The 20,683-nt window shown below is 39.0% G+C and overlaps 3 protein-coding genes, 1 long non-coding RNA gene and 1 other non-coding gene across 9 annotated transcripts; 3 read left to right on the forward strand and 2 right to left on the reverse strand.

Annotated features, from left to right (window-relative positions):
- Positions 1–5,583: 5,583 nt before the first annotated feature.
- On the forward strand, positions 5,584–7,257 carry LOC145555036 (uncharacterized). The gene is made up of 2 exons (XR_014091092.1): positions 5,584–6,530; positions 6,640–7,257. It is a non-coding gene; the product is annotated as an uncharacterized LOC145555036 (long non-coding RNA).
- A 3,356-nt stretch (positions 7,258–10,613) lies between these two features.
- On the reverse strand, positions 10,614–11,559 carry smim11 (small integral membrane protein 11). The gene is made up of 3 exons (XM_008426082.2): positions 11,431–11,559; positions 10,736–10,945; positions 10,614–10,654 (listed from the first exon to the last, which is right to left on the reverse strand). Exons 1-2 carry the CDS (start codon positions 11,443–11,445, stop codon positions 10,754–10,756), a joined length of 207 nt encoding a protein of 68 aa, XP_008424304.2. The 5' UTR covers positions 11,446–11,559; the 3' UTR covers positions 10,614–10,654; positions 10,736–10,753.
- Positions 11,560–12,126: 567 nt separating this feature from the next.
- On the forward strand, positions 12,127–12,208 carry trnas-cga (transfer RNA serine (anticodon CGA)). Its single transcript has one exon. It is a non-coding gene; the product is annotated as a tRNA-Ser (tRNA).
- A 369-nt stretch (positions 12,209–12,577) lies between these two features.
- gpr180 (G protein-coupled receptor 180) lies at positions 12,578–17,005 on the reverse strand. 2 transcript variants are annotated; one of them, XM_008426122.3, is made up of 10 exons: positions 16,772–17,005; positions 15,690–15,836; positions 15,520–15,614; positions 15,321–15,426; positions 15,029–15,209; positions 14,653–14,702; positions 14,398–14,555; positions 14,035–14,232; positions 13,883–13,960; positions 13,503–13,797 (listed from the first exon to the last, which is right to left on the reverse strand). In XM_008426122.3, the coding sequence occupies exons 1-10, from the start codon at positions 16,908–16,910 to the stop codon at positions 13,639–13,641; spliced, it is 1,311 nt and encodes a 436-aa protein (XP_008424344.2). In that variant the 5' UTR covers positions 16,911–17,005; the 3' UTR covers positions 13,503–13,638. The 2 variants fall into 2 exon arrangements, with proteins under 2 accessions (XP_081472256.1, XP_008424344.2); XM_081616130.1 differs by having other exon boundaries at positions 12,578–13,960.
- On the forward strand, positions 13,723–20,667 carry tgds (TDP-glucose 4,6-dehydratase). Of its 4 annotated transcripts, none has more exons than XM_008426103.3 (12): positions 13,723–13,843; positions 17,889–17,955; positions 18,606–18,674; positions 18,755–18,845; positions 18,924–19,072; positions 19,146–19,244; positions 19,315–19,374; positions 19,449–19,492; positions 19,583–19,748; positions 19,813–19,868; positions 20,004–20,101; positions 20,382–20,667. In XM_008426103.3, the coding sequence occupies exons 1-12, from the start codon at positions 13,827–13,829 to the stop codon at positions 20,471–20,473; spliced, it is 1,008 nt and encodes a 335-aa protein (XP_008424325.2). In that variant the 5' UTR covers positions 13,723–13,826; the 3' UTR covers positions 20,474–20,667. The 4 variants fall into 4 exon arrangements, with proteins under 4 accessions (XP_008424325.2, XP_008424317.2, XP_017166398.2 ...); XM_008426095.2 differs by lacking the exon at positions 13,723–13,843 and adding an exon at positions 16,987–17,727; XM_017310909.2 differs by lacking the exons at positions 13,723–13,843; positions 19,449–19,492; positions 19,583–19,748 and adding an exon at positions 16,987–17,727.
- Positions 20,668–20,683: the final 16 nt, after the last annotated feature.

Here is a 20,683-nt window from a genome sequence, read left to right on the forward strand (position 1 = left end):
GGATTACGTCTCTCGGCTGGCCTGGGAATGCCTTGGGATTCCCCCAGAGGAGCTGGAAGAAGTGGCTGGGGAGAGGGAAGTCTTGGCCTCCCTTCTGAAGCTGCTGCCCCCGCGACCCGACCCCGGATAAGCGGCAGAAAATGGATGGATGGATGGATGGATGGATGGATGGATGGATGGATGGATGGATGGATGGATGGATGGATGGATGGATGGATGGATGGATGGATGGATGGATGGATGGATGGATGGAATTAATAAACTAAACTCTACTACAGTTTTTTCTCTGTTTTGAAGGTGAAAGGTATTTCTTAAAATGCATGAAGTAAGGAAGAAGACTTCATTCTCTTTTTGCCTCCTGTTCGTCTGGGAAAAAATCTTCAATCATTTTGGACTAGGTATTTGTTAAAATCAATCAGAAATTATGAAAAAGTCAAACGTTTTCTACATTTCGATAATAAAAATCAGTATTTTTTCGAACCTGAAACACAGCAAACACAAAGATGTTCTTAAAAAGAGGTGACTTCATCCATGTTTTGAATCCCTTGTCTTTGAACAAAACTAAATATGTGGGAGAACCTTCTCTGAAATTCTTTTTCGGATTTGATCTCAAATTCTTCCATCTTCTTTCAGAATCATGAAGGTCCTGCCATTCTGCCTGCTCTTCTGCTGCTCCCCTGTATAAAAAAACAACTTAATATGTCTTTTCCTCAAAGTGTAAACAGAATAAAGCCATTGTAATGAACCTACTGCTTTATAAAGAGCTGTGGGTTCAAAAAAGCAGAACAAATATTTAGCTTTTTTTGAAAGCAAAATATTTTTGCTTTCAAAAATATTTCAATTTCTGAAAGCAAAAATTTAAATATTATATGGAATCCTGGATTAAAATAAACCATCAGAAGAAGATGGAAAAGACTTGAGACGGGTTTAGTCTTCCACCTAAACTTTATTTCCAGCAACCCAATTTGAATGTTCAGTCTTCAAATCTTATAAGCTACTCATCAGTTTCAGCATCATGAAACTGATGATTTTCATTTCACAATTTCTAGCATTTTTCAAATAAATATCATTTTAATAACCCTGATTGACATAAAATGAAAATACTGCATGTCTTCTCATACAATTTATGCAAATATCTGGTTTCAACTGGATCTGCTGACAGGCTCAGAATCCTCCTTCATTCAAAGCAGATCTGCAATCTTCAAGATAAAACAAATTGTATTTGAATTAATTTGTGAAACGGTTTCCCTCCTGCACTTCTACTTCAGCTTTTCTCAAATGTGAAGAAAAAAGTGTTCTTTAAACTGTATGAAGACGTTACTATCATAACCACAATTCTGAGCAGGTGAGTAAAAACAATCTAAGAGATGGTTGAAAATGTTGTGTTGCTTGTCTCTCAGGTGGTTCGCTCATTTCCTAGTTGGAAAAATAAGAGTATGATTTTTGATCCTATAAATCACATTTATATTTTCTGTTGAATTCCACACTTCTAATTTAAACACTGAATATTTTTCTCTTTATGTGTGTTGTAGATCATCAAAAATAAACAGAAAAGGTATGTGATAGAGGAAAATTGCGATTGAGGTATCAGTAAGTCATTTTAAATAAAAAATTGATTATGTAGAACTAGAAGCATAGGCAAAGTCATGTTCAATCAATGAGAATGGGTCTAAAATGTCAAACTAAAAAGACACTTTTGAAAACACCACATTCAAGCAGGATAATCTTAAATCTCGGTCTCCTGAATCAGCTAGTGGACATATGGACAACGAGGAGAAATTACTTTTAGCAGGTTCATATAACATGTTTGAAATCACCAACATTTCAAAATCTCTACTATTAAAAAATTTTCTTTAAATTTTTATAAACAGATAGCTGTCTTATATTTGTGTAATTGTATCTCTTCAGCTGCTCTAATTTCTATGTAAGAAGATTTTTGGATTGTTTTTCCCTCAACAGGAAACCATGAAGATCCAGGTTGTTGCCGTCCTGATCCTCGCTCTCTCTGCAGCCGAGATCTCCGAGGCTCTGAACTTCTTCCAGAAGCACGTCGTCATCAACATGAATCCCCCCAGTTGCGATACCAAAATGAAAGAAATAAATGCACCTAAAAAACGGTGCAAGCCAATCAATACAGTCTTCTTGGACCCAACAGGAGTCCTTACTGGAATCTGTAACTTCGGTAACGACCGTCAAACACAGGATATAGATCTCCAAATTATTGACTGTGAACATGAGAAGTTAACCAAATATCCTGATTGCAAATACAGAGCTGTCGAGGGTCGAGCAACTAGTGTTACAGTTTTGTGTAATCAAAACCATGTGGCTTATCATCTGGATAAAGTCAAGAAAAATTAGAAATAATGGCTAATTTTCCACTTTGTGCTGCGTTCAAGTTCGCTACAAGCAGCAACAACTGATATCTGGAACAACTTAGAACCTTTTCCTTGTCAATTACTATTTGAAATAAAGCATTTTCTGCATCTTGGAAATAATATTGGCAAACAATAAAGTAAACTGGAAAAGAAATGTAACTACCAGACTGGTCTTTGATGTTCATTTTTTCACTATTTGTATTTTGTAAAACTAAAAAAATTAAAACTTTCCAGCACGAATAGCTTTTCAGGTGGTGGTGGGTTTTTTCCACATCTCTGTGCAAACAGCAGAGGGCGCTGCTGTCCAACCTGTGGCGCCATATTTAACTGATCTTTATAATAATGATAACGTCACTACATTTTATTGTGGCTTGAGCAAAATCACTCACGCTTTCTTTAAATGCACATTTCTCTGCATCACACCTAAATTAATTTAACCAACATAACATTCAGATCTAATCACAATGAGGCTAAAGCCAAGTCAAAACATCTAGATGCTTGTTCTGTTCTCTAAAACCAATGCCAACTGGTTTTTAGTGGATTTAAAGGCACACACTAGAAAAGAAAAGAAAAGAAAAATGTTGAGATTCATTTCAGGTCAATATTTCAGTTTTTGTTGCTTTGCCTTTGGAGAGAACATCAAATGCTCAGATGCTGTCTGGATATAAATTGTACATATTTTAAACAATTTATCCCTTCAGTGGATTCTAGTTGATTTAATACAACAAAATGTGGCCCAGTTTTCAGGTAGTGGGCTATGGATTTACTAGAAGAGACCTGAACATTCAGTTCTTGTAAACAGAGGTGGTTTTGTGGTCACAATGGTTGGACAGATAGTTATTGGTAACTACAACAAACCTCTGTAGTCGCAGGTGTTGCTGGAGAAAAGTTTGAAATTACATTTTCTTGATCGGTCCGTTTTATCATCTGATGAGAAATTCTGAGCGTCTGTGTGAAGAAAAACGTTGTGTACTCTAAGGGAAAAGTTAAATATCTTCAGGTAATTATAAACCGTTTTCAGTTGATAATTAATAAACTAACACCTCTACTGTAGTTTTTCTCTGTTTTGAAGGTGAAATGTGTTCCTTCACATGCAGGAAGCAAGTCCAACAGGCAACAATAGGTTTATTTCTGATGTTAAGACCATAAGTTACAGCTACTGTTGTGCAAAAATAATGCTTTACCATTAAAAATAATAACACCTACAGATATGCTTAAGATTTCACTGCAGGTAAATGCAACATTCAATGTCTTTGCACAATCTATGCATGTGTGACTGCTGCTGCAAGTGTGGTTTTGTGGTCATTTCAGTGAAAATCCTTCATCCACACTGTTCATGATAAAACTCACCACTACATATCAGTTGAAACTCGTTTTTGGTATTTATATCATATGCAATATATAGATGCACTTCAGTCAATTTTTCCTACAAGCTTAATTTCTTTTAAATCTCATCTGATTTGCTTTTCAGGATACGTGAGAAGAGACTCTCAGCAGCTCCCGTTTGTGGTCGGCCATGTTTGTTTCTTCCACTCATCACCTTCTCAGAACGACTCACTGATTTGATTCAGTAAAAAATATTTTTAGCTGCGGTGGTCCTGAGTTCTGCCTGTTATGAGAAATGTTCTGTTATACAAGTACCATATGCAGCCAATTGCGTGTTCTTATGCAGATTAATGCATTATAAATATTGATCATGGCGGAATAAAATAGCCAATCAGTTTGCTTTAAGCTAATTGCGTATTATTACGTGATAAGAGTTACACCTTTACATTGACATGTTAAGAAACTCCTCCTCAAAAGGAGACACACTTTGGAGCATTAGTTTGTTTTCACACTCACTTCGACAACTAAAAAGGAAGAAGACTTCATTCTCTTTTTGCCTCCTGTTCGTCTGGGGAAAAAAATCACTCATTTTGGACCAGGTAACAGTTATTATTTCTTAAAATTAGTCAGAAATGATTAAAAAGTCAAATGTTTTCTACATTTTGATAATAAAAATCAGTATTTTACGGAGCCTGAAACACAGCAAACACAAAATGTTCTCAAAAAGAGGTGACTTCGTTCACGTTTTGAATCTCTCGTCTTTGACCAAAACTAAATATGTGGGAGAACCTTCTCTCAAATTCGTTTTAGGATTTGTTCTCAAATTCTTCCATCTTCTTTCAGAATCATGAAGGTCCTGCCATTCTGCCTGCTCGTCTGCTTGCTCCCCCTGCAGGCCACCGCCTCCGAGTTCGTAAATACAACCTGCACCCCGGAACTGGAAAACACGCGCGCGCGCTACGAGAAGTTCAAAAGGCAGCACGTGGACAAGAAGATGACCGCGCAAAAATGCACTGCAGTGATGAAACAGAAGAAGATCTACGACGACAACAACGTCTGCAAGAAGACGAACACGTTCATTCTCGCTGATTGCCAAGGAAGTCCAGTCTGTCTGTAAGGGTCAAGGCGTTTATAATAACGGAAGTCATTACACGGAGAGCAAAAAGAAGTTCAGAGTTGTGGTTTGTACGGTCAAGAAGCAAGCCAGGAAACCCAAATGTGAATACAAGGGGAAACGGCTGAATAACAGAGTCATTGCTGTGAGTTGTCAAGATGGTTTACCTGTGCACTTCGCAGGAGATCACAAGTAAACTTCATTGTGAGAAAAATGCTTTAAAACAAGATGCTAATCTTTTCTGAACAACTTTTTAAAATTAGATACTTACTATATATACACCTTTTGACACATTTTAAGAAACAACTATGTCTTTCATTTTTTGGCGTAGAAAAGAAACAACCTAATATGTATTTTCCTCAAAGTGTAAACAGAATAAAACCATTACATTGAACCTACTGCTTAAGAAAGAGCTGTGTTGTGCTTATGTTGATGACCATGAATTACATGCTAATAACAATAGTGTTTCAGAAAACAAAAGTTGAAATATTACATGGAATCCTGGATTAAAATAAACCAACAGAGGAAGAAGATGGAAAAGACTTGACGGGTTTTGTCTTCCACCTAAACTTTGTTGTTTCCAGTAACCCAATTTTAATGTTCAGTCTTCAAATCTTAAGCTTAAGCAAATCTTAAACTCAGAATTCATGATTCTGAGTTTCAAAATTATAAAACCGATTCTCATCTTTCATCCCATTATCCATCTGAAGACATAAAAACAAAACCTTGATAACCTGATGAATATTTCTCAATTTCTAGCATTTTTCAAATAATTATCATTTTAATAATCCTAATTGACATGAAATGAAAATGCTGCATATCTTCTCATACAATATATGCAAATATCTGGTTTCAACTGGATCTGCTGACAGGCTCAGAATCCTCCTTCATTCAAAGCAGATCTGCAATCTTCAAGATAAAACAAATTGTATTTGAATTAATTTGTGAAACGGTTTCCCTCCTGCACTTCTACTTCAGCTTTTCTTAAATGCAAAGAAAATATTCTTTAAATTCCCATTGCCACAAAGTACTAAAACCTAATTTTCTTACTTTACCAACACAAAGATCAAACAAAAAATGTATTATTGTTATATTTGAACATGATGTGACGATTTATGAAGTTGCCATTAAGAGCAAACACTTCAAACAATTTGTTTCTTCAAATAATAAAGAAAATAGTAGAAGCAACTACCTAACTGTTTTTTTCTTTTGTCAGATTTACAAATCTAAAATGATGTTTCTTCAATTGACCTGATACTACAGTAAGAACCCTAACCCCACCTTAAGAGCTTCTTTTTCAGATTTTTACCTGCAATTGTGGAATAAATTATAACTGTACTTACAGTGTAGATCTCCACAATTCTGGCCTCATTTGGTGAAGAATAGCTCAAATTAAAGAGAGGATCCTAGCTCCTTGTGTGCAACAATAATAAAAGGACCTTTCTGTGAATTTCCCCGACCTTAAAGGTTTTGCATAACACACATTTACATCTTAAAATAGGCTTGTTTTTCACAGATTTCTGTTCAGATATGGGCTTATCTTTATTCAAATTTGATAAACTGGTCTCACCCTCTCACCTGGATACTATATAACAAGCCCAGATCAGTCAGAGTGCAGCTTCAGAGACTTTCCACCATTGAAGATCTTCTGCAGTCCGTGCTTCAGACACCCAAGTCTACCAACACAGTCAGCTGAAAGTGAAAAATAACATCCGGTATGTCATTTCACTGGGATTCTTTCAATTTAATCTTTGACAAATTGCATTTTTAGCTATTTTTAACAGGTAAATGTTGATCACCTTTGTTTTTCTCTCTCTCCACCAGTAATCATGAAGATCCAGGTTGCCGGCTTCCTGCTGATGCTGCTCTCTGCTGTCGAGCTCTCCGAAGGGCAGAATCCGATCGATAAGAACATCATCGACAGCATGACCAAAGGGCAGTGTAACGACGTCATGAACGAAAGATTCAATAATGAAGGGGGTTGCAAGCATACAGAAACCTTCATTATAGCATCTCTCCAAGATGTGAATGCTCTCTGTCAAAATGTGAAGGGGATCATGCCAGGTTTTAGCAAGAAAATATTTAAAGTTGTTGACTGTACGAAAGTTAAAGATTGTGCTTATAATGGTGTTGATAGCCATACAAAAACTCAACTTAAACTTGAATGTAAAGATAATCAAGCTGTGCGCTATGTAGGTGCTAATAGGCAAAATTAAAAAAAAAAAGATGCATTGCTTAATTCCTGCCATTGATAAAAAACAACAACATGAAGCTCCTGGTTCAATGTTACTCTGGTTCTGTATACATTAGCCTAAATATATTGTAGAATTTTTATCTGAAGTTCCAGATAACCTCTACTGCAGCAGCTTATTAACATTACCATCTTATGTTTTGACTTCTTTAATGTCGATGTTTTATCCCAAATAAACCTATTGCATAATATGAGAGACTTAACATTTTTTTATTTCTTACAAAATGTCAGTTTTTTTGTCTGTTTAACGGATAAAATGTTTTACTAACTTAAGTACGAATGAAATGGGGTTGATGGACAAAGAAGGAAAAAACAGATTTGGGGAAAAAAAACTGGGAGCAGACATATCTTGCAGAACCTGTGTAGAGTTTTTGTTCTCGGTCCAGATACAATTCATATTATCAAATGCATGGCTTGCTATTCAAATCCACTTCGTGATAATACAGCTGTGCTGGTCAAAGATTAGATAATTTTAGAGGAAATACAGAGTGTTGGATGAATGAGGGACTCAATAGCAACAGAGAAGCGAAGCAGAATGCAGGACTCAAGTTATTCTTTTAAATGACTGAACAAAAATACTTACAGTTTAGAACGAATCAGGAAATTAAATACTCAAGAGGGAATGACGACAAAAGGCTGAAGGAGGGTTGATTATAAAAAGTGGAATCTGGTGTGACACTGGAAGAGCAAGGAAAGCAGCACCAGCAAAAAAAAAAAAACAGAAAACAAGGACTTAAAGACGAAAATGGAAATGAGATCAGCCCAAAATGAAAACACAAGAAAACAAAACGAAGTCAGTGGTGGGAAGTAACGAAGTACAAGTACTTCGTTACTGTACTTAAGTACAGTTTTCGTGTATCTGTACTTTACTTAAGTAGATTTAATAATGGGGACTTTCTACTTTTACTCCACTACATTTTACAGTAAGTATCTGTACTTTCTACTTCACTACATTTCTACAAAACTGTCGCGTTACTCGTTACATTGTAAGTCTCGTTGCTCTTTTTTTCTGTTAAAATGTGAAGTTCAGGGTCTTAAGGTGGCGCCGTAAAATCCGAGCAATAACGTGACTTAGTGTCTGTTGTCACCCATCGGCTCCACCTTTACTCGCACGCGGAGCTCCAGACATGCGCAGTGGTTTCCTCTGAGAGGAGAAGCTGTCTGTCTAATGTCAGTAATATAATAGCGCTGCATAAATCATAATATATGGCGACATGCAAAATCAGCAGCGCTTCGCTTTCACAGACAGTGGGACTTCGTCCAATTTTTAACGTCACTTGGAAGGAAAGCTTAAAGAAAGGTAAGATCTGTGGACGTGATGCTAGCAAAGCTAGCTGTATTGACTGAAACACATGTTGCATCTGCGATGAAAAAAAGTTGTCACTCATGCGCTGAATTACTGTGTGGAGGTGTTGACTGAGGTGTCGCATATATGGGACAACGCTGTGACCAAAGTGCAATATAGTAATATGACATTCATGGACCAACTGATTCTTCTGGACGGATCTTGACTAAGTCCTATAGTGCTGAAGCCTCACTGAGAGCCGTTCTTTGTTCTTGTAATGCTCTGCGTACACTGCAGTAGCTATTTTATTTCAATAAAATATCTTTATATTTAATTGGCGAATAAATAAAACAAGAACGTAGGAACACAGAGCATGCTCATTGCGCTTTGTTTTCGTCACCTGTCATGGCGGCAGACGTTGCAGCAGGAGGGAGGATGAGAACAGTCACGGTGCTCCTCCTGCTTGGTTACTTCTTGCTTATTGGGCTTTGGGCAGTGTTCATAGTTGAGCATTGTTAATTGCTATGTATAATGGTGCAGACAATTATTATTTCTGACATTGGCAATATGGGCAACCGCCCAGGGTGTTATTTTTTTAGGGATGGCAGGAGACCTCTGTGTATTGTGGCACAGAGATGAAAGCAAAACAGAATGAAGAAGAGTTTGAATTGTCACTGGTTAAATTTATTTCAGCTCTAAGTATTTAATATCTAGGTGTTTTTATGGAAAAGTGAATCTTTCTGATCAATTTGAGAAGCAGTTTTGATAGGTGCACTTAATTTTATTGTCATGTAGCGGCGGGGTGCTGGTTTTGATTTGGTCTTGGGTTCAGTGGTCCAGACTACAACTCTGCTACGTGGCTCCTTGGTTCCAGGTCCTCCTCTGCCAGTTGGATTTCTTTCAAAATAAATGTGTGGCAAAAAAAGTGAAGTTCATGTTATGTTAGGACAGGAGACGAGATGTTTCCATCCCTGAAATTATGATGCATAGAATCACATATCTAAGTCTAAACTATGTTACAGAGTAAACTCAATAAAAACATGCTTTATCTGTGGCATTGTTCATTAAAATGGCACATTACTGATGTATTAAAATTAAATACGATTGGTACACTTAATGATATTAGTGATTAGGTAATGCATTCAGCAAGTACTTTTACTTTTAATACTTAAGTATTTTTAAAAGCCAGTACTTTTTTACTTTTACTTAAGTAAAATGTTAATGTGGTACTTTGACTTTTACTTAAGTACATTTTTGTCTGTGTATTTGTACTTTTACTTAAGTAAATTTTTTGAGTACTTTCTCCACCACTGAGTCGAAGATTTTGAAAAACTTAGCGTCATATTTCTTTGCTCGTTTGTCAACCTGCTTTTACACCCATTGAGTAAATATGAATGCAGTAGCGCCCCCTGCTGTTCGACAAAGGTAAAAAACAAACAAAAAAACCTACTGCTGCATGTTCACGTTTAAGTGTCATGTCACTGGATATCTTCCAAAACTCAAACTCTTATGCTCTGTAGACTCTTTTTACACATAGTGATGCATTTCAAACAATTATTTTCATGATCCAATCAGCTTCTATTCAGACACAAGAAAGTTTCTAACAAAGTCGAGAACCAGCTGTCCGATAAAAATGATTTTACAAATGCTTTAAACTCACTTTACTTTGAGCCATGATGGAATTTTTATTAGATTTTTTTCTAAAACAAGACATTACAAAAGTTATTTTCTCTATTCTAATATACAGAAAACTGCTGTTTATCTTTAGTTTGGGCAAAAATGTTCCCAAAAATCTATGAACCAAGAGCTTGTGTCTTGTCTTTTCTTTTAATACATTAATATCAAATTGGCACAAGCAACACACTGTGATGTTAAACACAAATCAGTAATATTGAATTAAAAAAAAACAGGTGCATGTTATACAGTAATGGCACATTTTTAGAGCCAAGTTTTATTTTAGAATTATATTAAATTGTTTTCCTTAATTAATAAAGAAAAAAACTGACTCAAAAACACTGATGTGGAGCAAACGATTTAATGTAGTTACAAAAATAAGCGCAAAAATATTTCAGACAGTGAAAATTCAGCCACACATGTAGACAAAGCTCAGCTCAGACCATGAGTGACAGCAAGGCAGTTTTTCCATGTCTGAATAGATTCTGCTTTCCTTTCTTATATATATTTAAAAAACAGTCAATTAATATGGAGTAAAACTTGTGAAGTCAACATCCCAGTGCTGAAGAGCGAATCTCCAGATTCTCCTCTTTCTTTCTGCTTCTCCGGCTCGTTGGGAGGAGCTCGTTCTGATCGGGAAGAGAAAAGATTTCTATACATACGTTCAAACTGGATGAAAAATAGTCGGCTCATTTGAGTAAAAGCAGCACCTGCTCCTCTGGATTTCCTCAGTCCTCCTTCAGGTTGTCGATGAGTTCCTGCGTCTGCTGGGCCAGCCTTCTCCTCCTCTCGGCCTGCTGCTTCTTCAGGGCTTCCTCAGCTTTCCTGCTCTGGTAAATCTTGACCCCGGCGAAGGCCAAGCACAGCAGCAGCGTCTTCAAGGCCAGGATGTAGAAGAGGAGGGGGACGTTGTCCAAGGCCTGGAAAGCAGATCGAGAAAAATATTTTTAGAAGACTTCCAGTGAATTTTAAAATATTGTGATGGAGGAGAAATGTCTGGAATAATCAGAGAAGCAGGAGAAATCTCTCCTCCCCTCTATGTGATCCCCCTGCAACAGCTGTCTGCTGCAGGAGGAAGTTAATTTGAGAGGGGAGGCTGCATGAGAGAGAGAAGCAGCTGCTCTCTAAATCATGTGTATTAAAAGCTACAGCCCATACATTCTATACAGCCACAAGCGATCAGATCTTGCTCCCAAAATCTGATACTGTGGCATTCTGACTAATGTGCATCAGATTTAATAGTGACATCTTCTGTTTGGTTAGCTCTGAAAACATTAGCATTGTGTTTAGCAACAATTTAAAAAGCAATGTAAATCTCTGGCAACTTTAAAGGAAGATAACCTGCTTAGCTATTAATCAAATATAAATATTATAATTACAATAAACGCATTTATACAATATTTACCTTCCAGTTGATCATTTTCGTTGCTGTAATACTCTTCTCGCCGGCTATGCGCAAGCGCTACTTATGCTCGTCAGAAGGAGGCGGGGATTAGACTGATAGACCAATAGAAATGACGTTTGTTCGAAGCGTCAGCTGTGAGGCGTTCGAAAGAAATGCTAACTTTTTCTCAGAGTACAGTTTAAAATAGTTACACCTCGTTATTAGTAATTGTAGTTAGTGGTACTAAAATAAAAAAATCGTTCGTTTTGATAACTAGTAAGGATGGTGAACTATTTCTGGAGTTTAGATTGTTGTCAAATGTTTAGTGACAGCTTTCACCAAGTGGCTTTGAATGCACCACCAAGCAGAGTGCGACTAATTTCGGACACATACTGGACCAACCTGGAAGGCTCCAGAAAGAAAGTAGCGAAAGACATACATTAACGAGGTAGGGTGACATGTTAAAAGCAAATATTTTTTTTAAAAAATGGTTAAAACTAGGATGCAAGACGGCACAAAGACATTTTAGAGTCCTTTCAAAAACTCGTGTTACAACTGGTCTAAGAGTAATTGTGTCCATCAGCGTATGGTGTAACAGTATACGCTTACAAAACGATGAATAGTAAAATAGTTTTATAGTTTATTTAAATTATGTATTTACACTTGTCATGCGTCAACATTTATATTGTGACGTGATGACGTCTTAGAGCATGCGTAGTCACGGTGGCCGAGAGGTTAAGGCGTTGGACTCGAAATCCAATGGGGTTTCCCCGCACAGGTTCGAATCCTGTTCGTGACGAAGTTTAATTTATTGTCTTTTCCATCGCATAAATGTTTTCATTTAGGTTTGGATTATTCTAGGGTAATGGATTTTTTTAAACAAAACATACAGTTTTAGATTTATATAAAGGAGTGTAGCATTACAAGTGTGCGGTGTTGCATTAAATTGATGTTTATGATAACTATTTTAAGAAAATTTTACGGAATAAGAACATATATTAAGTTTAATATTTTTCAAAAGGCAAAAATAGTGACTTGTATCTCCTAACAGTATGTAGGATCCCACCTGAGCAGAGTCTCTGCAGTTCCTCACCATGTGGTTTCCATGATGATATTGAAGAATGTTTACAATTTAAATTTTTTTAATTAATCAATTTCAGTGAACTCATTACAGTTGCCATGTTTGCTCATTTTATTTCCACAAGTGACATAAATTATACCAGACATGGACATTCAAGTTTGAATAATTACCTAAACAACTGAATGCTAGATTGTCTCTGTGCTGCAGTATAAAACATAATGTAATGTTTGACACATGCACTGTTTCAGTGCAAAGCAATATGGACTGATATCATTTTGCGTATTTATAACAGCTGACAAAGGCTATACATTCAAGTATATTTTTAAATATGTAGAAGCTCAGCAGCCTCTGACCAAACAGAATGAGAAGTAGTGGTATTGGACGCTGCCCTTTTTTTTTAATCACTTAAAAAATAAATAGACAAATAAATATGTCAGTTTCTTTCTTGGCACCTGTTCTGCATGTTTGCAGAACAGGTGCAAACATGCAGAACAAGAAGATATGATCCCACCAGCCTCTGTTTTGTTTTGACACAAACTTAAGTCAGATTTAGCCCGATAACAGAAGTAAATGGAAAATCACAGGAATGTATTTACACAGTGGAGCTCTTGTGGAAAAAGATTTTTAGTAAACTCACCATTTCTGCCAATTCAGAGTCATGCAGTTCGCTGCAGCTACAGAGAGTTAATGTTGGTTCGATGATTTGCATCTCACATGCTGTCAGCTCATACATTTACGTTGACAGTTAAATAACGGTACAGCTTTTGTGACACAGAAATAATAACAATAATAACATAAAAATCGTATCTACATGCAGACTGCCCCAATCATGGCTGACTCAGCGATTTGCAGGTAAAGCCTTTAAAAATTATCTAATTGTGATTGCTTGCGATTTTGCGCTCTCTCAAGTTCTTTATCGTGGTTTTCTGCTGACGTCTACCTCGCCAGCTGATGCATGCGTGGCCATGCATTTTGCATCCCAGAGGCTCCAGTTAGAAGTCAGAGGTAGTGTGTTGCAGTAAGTACTGTCGTCTGTCCACGGCTCAGTGGTAGCTCTAACGTGGGACAGACGACGGTGCAGGGGGGAACATCTCCTGCTGCGTCTGACAGAGACGCTTCAGTTCTCACCGTAACCTGGGTATCTGTGCTCATAGGCGCCCCCTGTGGTGGTTCGTTCTGGACATAGTGAGCGGCAAAGACACGGAGGAGAGGGAGGACACCTCCCAGTAGAGCGAGCGGGACAGGAAGAGCTGGTAGAGGATCACCATGGAGATGGACTGGCAGAGGATCACGCCGATGGTGATGACCTACAGAACAGAAGGTAGTGGCAGAGGGAATGAAGACCGATTTCAGGTAACGGACAGTAAAATTCTGAAAGTTGTGATCTCGCACCTTTTCCCTCTGGTGGTCATTGAAGACCACAGACATGAGGACGAGGATGGGGTGACAAAGGAACCACAGGAAGCAGCCCTGCGGAGAGAAGACAACCTGGAGGTTAAGCGGCTGTCAGGCTCGGAGGCTGCTGTGGAGCTCAGAGTCGTCACCTTAGCGAAGCAGAGGTAGAAGTCCCTCTTCAGGGTGCTCCTCTCTGTGGAGACGATCTGGTAGAGGACGGAGGCCAGCAGGAGGGACAGCACCACTCTCAGAGCCAGGAGGAGGAGACCTGCTAGGCTACGTTGAGCGTGATAGCTGTGGTGTTCGCTCTCTGACTCAGAGTACTGCTCCCACAGCAGCAGGACTCCCTGGGAACCACAGATCGGGTCAATGTGTAGGCTACGGATCGGATTGCTCTTTGCCAGCCATGACTGACGATATCAACTTCTTTGTGGACAACACCAATCCCCACCAGAGCATTGAGAAACTTCCCTAATAACAAACCCTGGCCACATAAAACCTTAAGCTGGTACCTGTGTGACCACGCCACCAACAGCGACGGCGGTGGACGCCGGGGAGCGCTCCCACTGCAGGGGTCTGGACTGCGGCTTCCTGCCTCGACTCAGAGTCCAGCCCATACACAGGCTCAGCAGCATGTACAGCATGGACACCTGGGACACCATGTCCCAGACTGCACGGCGACACACACAGAAGCGCAGAGAAGACATGAATAAGGATGGCGTTGTTTAATTGATGTGTGAGTAGAGTTAATGTGAGGCGTAACGTACACTCTGCCAGGCTGCCCATCGGGGGGATCCCAGTACCGTCTCTGGAGTACCTGCAGGACACCAGATTACACATTTTTAGTTCAACTTAAAGAATAAAGCTCCATTCAAAATTATTCATATTTTTGAAGCATAATTCTGATTGTTTTAGTTTCTCCACAGAAAAAAGGAGAATGTTCAAAAGCAAAAAACTGATATTGACTTTCTGGCGTCAATAATGAGTGGATAAACATTTGTGTGCATTACATCAATCAAACACTTATAGATAAAACATCGTAAAAGAGTTGAATATTTTCTAATCGCTCATTTCTGAAAGTAAAACTCATTATATATGGAATTGATGGTGGAAATTTCTATAGGACAGTTGGATGGAGGCTACCTGGCCAGGTGGATGTAGTTGCAGAGGGCGGAGCAGCCTTGCAAAGCCAGGGCCGTGGTCAGCACCTTCAGGACCGTGTGCATGGGGCCCCCTTTCTTCAGCGCCTGATACAGAGGCTGGAAGTAGATGCAGCAGGCGATGAAGTAGGCGAGCAGCAGGAGGAAGTAGAAACTGTGCAGCCCTAAGGAAACATGTTTGTATACTGTTAAAATCAAAACCCCAGGAAGAGTTTGGAACAACTGCAAACACAGCCGTCCTCCTAAACCAACGTCGTGCGTCGGGGTTGTCTGACCTGCTTCCTCTGCGCTGAAGTGATCCAGCGGGTTCCCGGCAGAGTCGGGGTTGAACAGCAGGAGACTGAAGCCGAGGTCAGCGTACGACGGCGTAGCTGAGCTTTCCTGACGAGAAAACAAACAATGGAAATATTTCCTCATCCCAACAGTTGTATTCGAACTTTATGTCTGTGGAAACACGTTAACATTCCCAGTTACCTCACACGTGTATCTGTCAGCGTACAGCACCTGCCAGGCTGTGGGCGAAGACTGACGAGGGATCGTCTGGTTGTGTTCTTCCTGGCTGAGGGAAACTGAAGCAGGTGGTGGGCAGAAAAGTCAATCAATGACGTCTTGATCTCTTCGTGGTAATAAAGTGGAACACTTACTGGTGAACTGGGCTCTGCTGAGTCGCTGGGAGCAGCTCAGGTTGTCCAGGTCTGAGTCCATGTCCTGGTACAGCAGCAGCCTGGCCTCCTTCTCTGTTCCCAGGGATGGGTTGTCCAGCCGACACACCAGCAGCCCACCGTTACCTGCTAAAATGAAATAAATCAAGAAAATATCAGACACTTTCTACTTTTTTAAAGTGTATTTTAACATTGAGTAATATTTTATTACAGATTACGATATAGATAAAACAAGATTTTAATAAAGGAATGACTCCATCCACATCAATCAAATTAGTTGAGTAGTTTATTAAGTTAAAGAAATAAAAACAAAGTGAGTTATTATGTAATAAACAGTTAAGAATGTGCTCCATTTGAATCTTACTGTGACACGCAAAAAAACTTATTTAAAAAATGAATTGATCTATAATCTTTATTAATTTCAGTCTTCAAAGATGACACATTCTCATTAATTTTATATAATGTTATAACACAATTTACAAGTTTCCTTTTTAAAAACAATTATTTATATGTTACCATCCCATATATTCAAATTACAACAACTCATATTTTGTCTTATATAATTTTCCAAGCCAAAGAGTGGCAGCAACATTCCAACCAGTTTTTAAAATTTAATTTAAAAAGGATTTGCTAAATTTATGTCCAACTATTTTTGCCCCCATATCTTCACTTAGCAATAGATAACATTTCAAAGGAATGTGGACAACGAAAAAAAAAATAGTCCGACTATTTAACTTAAGGGGAATTAAAGATGTAAATGTAACAGAATATAGAATTTCTACTAAAACAGTAAACATAAAACCAAAACTATTGAATTATATATCCAGGGTTCCAGGAGGGTTAAGAGATGTCCGAAGGTGATGATAATCACTGCAGACATTACTAGTCCAAGTTAATGATTAGTCAGTTAGTTACACCCTTATATGTAGATAATAAGGCATTAAAACAAAACGTAAGCAGTGAATTTGATCAAGAACCGATGAGAGTCCCTGCGGAGGGTGAGCAGCTTGTGCCCGTGCTGGAGTGACACGTTAGCGGCCACAGCTGCACATCAGCACCGTTACCTTGGTACATGAATTTGGTGATGAACTGGCCATTTTCCTGCCTCGCCGCTTCGCTCCTGAACAGCCCCCTCACAGTTTTCCCTGAAGCCTCCAGGCTGAGCAGCAGCGCGACGGCGAAGGTCGCTGATAAACGCGACATTTTTCCACGTTTGTGGTGAAGCGATAAAGAAATAAAACGTCAGGCTAATCAGTTCAATGAGCCACGAAGCCAGAAGTAAACCAGCGGCGTCGAGCTAACCGTGGTTAGCAAGTGCTAAACCGGAAATAGACTGTTGACGGTGAAAAATAAAAGCAATTTGTCCAATGATGACGTTAATCCTTTCACACATTTCATAATTAAACCGAATTGGATAATTTTGCAGACCCAAATTCACTGAATATTTAGTCAATTCCATTCACTTCAAATTTACTGAAATTTTTTCTGTAAAGGCCAGGCTTCATATTGTGGAAGCTACAAAGATGAATGCGAAGCGGATGAAAATTTTACCGAATAGCACGTAAATTTTATTATTCCCACACAAAAAAACAATTTTAAATGTGACAATTGGTAAGCCACTGAGACTTACTTTGAAAAGAATACCGGATCATCAAACATTTTATCTCGGTTGAAATGGCTTGCCTTTCATCCCATTTACTGCTGACAGTTCGATTGACTCAGGATTTATCCAACCAGACCGTGAGAGTCATTTTACGTCATACACTGTACCCAATGAAATTGCGGAGAGCAGTGTCCAATGCGGAAACGCACCGCCTACTTTCAACGTGTCAACACTGCCGTTAAAGAGTTTACAACTGTCGTGCATCGCACAATCCCTCTACTGTACGGAAGAAAATGCAGAACTTCTGTATTGTCCGTCAAAAAATGTTTTTATGGCTAAATAGAAATGACAGCTGAAGGAAGAGCAGAGGATGAACTGTAACAGGACGGTTTTGGTGACAGGAGGGTCTGGATTCATGCAAGTTAATTTTAAAACTATGATCAAAGCTTAACTATATGGGGAATCTTTTGCTTTAGTTAGTTTTCTGTTATAACGCTGCACGTGTGACATGCAAATATCAGATTAGGACAGTGCGATGTTCTGAATTTCAGTTGGTTCTCTAATTTCTATATTTGCAGTGGCTCTCATCTGGTATGTTCGCTGGTCGCCGGTTACCCAGAATGGAGGATTATTAATTTGGATATTGTGAGTCTGCAAGAACACATACTGCCCCACATTTGTCACGACCACAAAATGTGTTTCAATGGGCTTTTATGTGATAGAAAAAGACAACATGGTTTGATCAGTTTTTGCCCATTTTTATTTGTAGCACAGTTGAAGTTAATATTGGATGGAGAAACACTTAAAGAAGTGAAGCGAAAGCAAATGAGGTGGATAAACAGTCCTTGCCAATAACTGATAGTGGAATCCGTGGCTTCTTAATGTGAAATATTGTACAATTATGATTTAGTAGACTTGGCTAAATGACGCAAGTATTTAAAAGAAAGAACAATCCCAATTCTGCTTGTTAAAATAATTTTTCTAGACTAAGAAAATATTCAGACCCACTCTAAAAATAATACTGCATGCCTTTCTTTTACATTAGACAAACTTACAAAACTCATTTTCTATTTAAACATTTATTTCCTTAAAGAAATAAATTGGTTTCATTAAAGTGTTACATATTTAGTTTGTGGTTGAGTGGGTGAAAAAAAAAGACAAGATTTGCATTTTTCATTTGGAAAAAATATAACTTTGTGGCACTTTTGACATGAGTATGTTTGGACACCATGTTTTATTATTTATGAATCCTTTTCCTAAATAATTGCTGAAATACTTTAGGTCTAATTTTGCAGTTGGATTACTGCTGCAGTCCCAGGAGTCTGGAAGGGGTTGAAAACAGAGACAATTACACTTTCATTCAGGTAAAAATGTGCCTTTTTGTGTTTAAATTGCACATGAAATAAAATAAATATCCTGTATTTTGTGCCTGCGTGCTGAACAGGGAGACGTGTGTAACCCACAGCTGGTGAATCAAATTTTCATCAATGAGAACATCGATGTCATCTTTCACCTGGCAGCTAAAACTCATGTTGGTGAGCAGCCTCCGTTCAGATTTCATTTCATAAGCAGTTCGGTCCAGTTCTTTATACGCTCCTTTTCCCCCCCCTCAGAGTCCTCATTCGAGTACCCTTCCGTTTTCCAGCGGGTCAACGTCGACGGAACCAGGGTTCTACTGGATGCCGCCCATCGGGCTCGACACAAGCCGCAGCGCTTCGTCTATGTTAGCACGGATGAAGTGTACGGAACCAGCCTGGATGAGGTCGGCGAGGTTTTAATGGTTATTTTCCACCAGGTCAGATTCCATGTTAGATTACGTTTCTCTTTCCTTTCAGGCATTTGATGAGGGCAGTCCGCTGAGGCCGACCAATCCGTACGCTGCTACTAAAGCGGCTGCCGAGTATCTGGTCAGGTCCTACTGGGACAAGTATCAGGTCTGGAGTTTGTCCATTTTATTTATTTTTTAATCTTACCGAGATTAATAACGTCACTTTGTTTTTCCAGTTTCCAATCATCATCACCAGGAGCAACAACATCTACGGACCCAGGCAGTTCACAGAGAAGGTATGCTTAATCTACAACTATTTCAAGGAATTAAGGCACAGTCTGAGTATTTTAAGTTGTTCCAAATGTTTCAGGTGATTCCCAGGTTTCTCACTTTGCTGCAACACAACAACAAATGGTAGGTGTGGTCAAACTCACGTACCTTGTATCGTGAGGTACCAAGCGTACCTCACGATACAAGCCAAATGACGCGTTCTTTCTGCTGCAGCACCATTCAGGGAACCCTGCCCATGTCCCGCCACTTCCTGTTCGTCAGCGATGCCGTCCAGGCCTTCCTGCTGGTTCTGGAGAAAGGGACGGTGGGCGACGTCTACAACGTGGGAACAAGCGTCGAGATTCCCATCGTCCAGCTGGCGAGGGAACTCGTCAGGATGGTGGGTCTCGTGAAACTGACGCATCAGTCGGTTTCAGGATTGAAACGGTTTCTGCTTCCTCCAGGTAAAGAACGTGACCGAATCTGAAGTGAACGACTGGATTGAATTCGTCTCCAGCAGGTTAGGAAATTATTAGAAAGTTTTTTTTCCCCCACCTACTTTCAGGAAATAGCCAGAGCAATTTCACACACTACAGTGCATTTAATACTTTCAAAAATATTTCCTGTTAATGTATTTTCTTTCTTGATCCGATAGGCCACAGGTCGATCTTCGTTACCCAATCAGGAGTGAGAAGCTGCAGCGGCTGGGCTGGAGAGCAGAGACGTCCTGGGCTGAAGGCATCAGACAAACAGGTCCAATAATCCACTCAGTGTGAAATGATCAGAGTTCCTACACAGCTTGCATGACTGAAGTCCATTGTTTTCTATATTTAAGGCAGGGCAGACATATTGACAATCACAGACATCAAAAAAACAAATTGAGGGATGATACATTTTGGCAATGAAATATGGAAGAAACTGTGGAAGTTCTTCCGTGTCAGTACATATGTAGACTTTTCCAAACTGTGTAGGAACTCTAAAATATGGATTCTCTTCTGCAATTGCTTTCTTACCCGTCCTGCTCGTCTTTTAGTGAAGTGGTACCAAGACAACCCAGACTTCTGGTTGGATGTCAATAAGGACCGGCGAATCAGAAAAGAGCCTGAAAACGCCTCAAACACATGACCAGGCGTAGTTTGCTTTGCGGCGTGACTGACAGGAAGACCAGTTTCCCTCTCCATGAGATTTGCAACACAGCTACGGCTGATTATTCACCTCAGGAACAAAATTATGTTTACGTTTTGAATGTGCTAGACGACAGTAAGGCCGAGCGCCTGTAAATGAAGTTTTTGTAATAAATGATTTTTTGCTCAATTTAAGACGGGTATTTTTCTC

The sequence above is a fragment of the Poecilia reticulata genome, chromosome 2 (assembly GCF_904066995.2).
Source record: "Poecilia reticulata chromosome 2, P_reticulata-male-v2, whole genome shotgun sequence".
NCBI classification, from domain to species: Eukaryota; Metazoa; Chordata; class Actinopteri; order Cyprinodontiformes; family Poeciliidae; genus Poecilia; species Poecilia reticulata.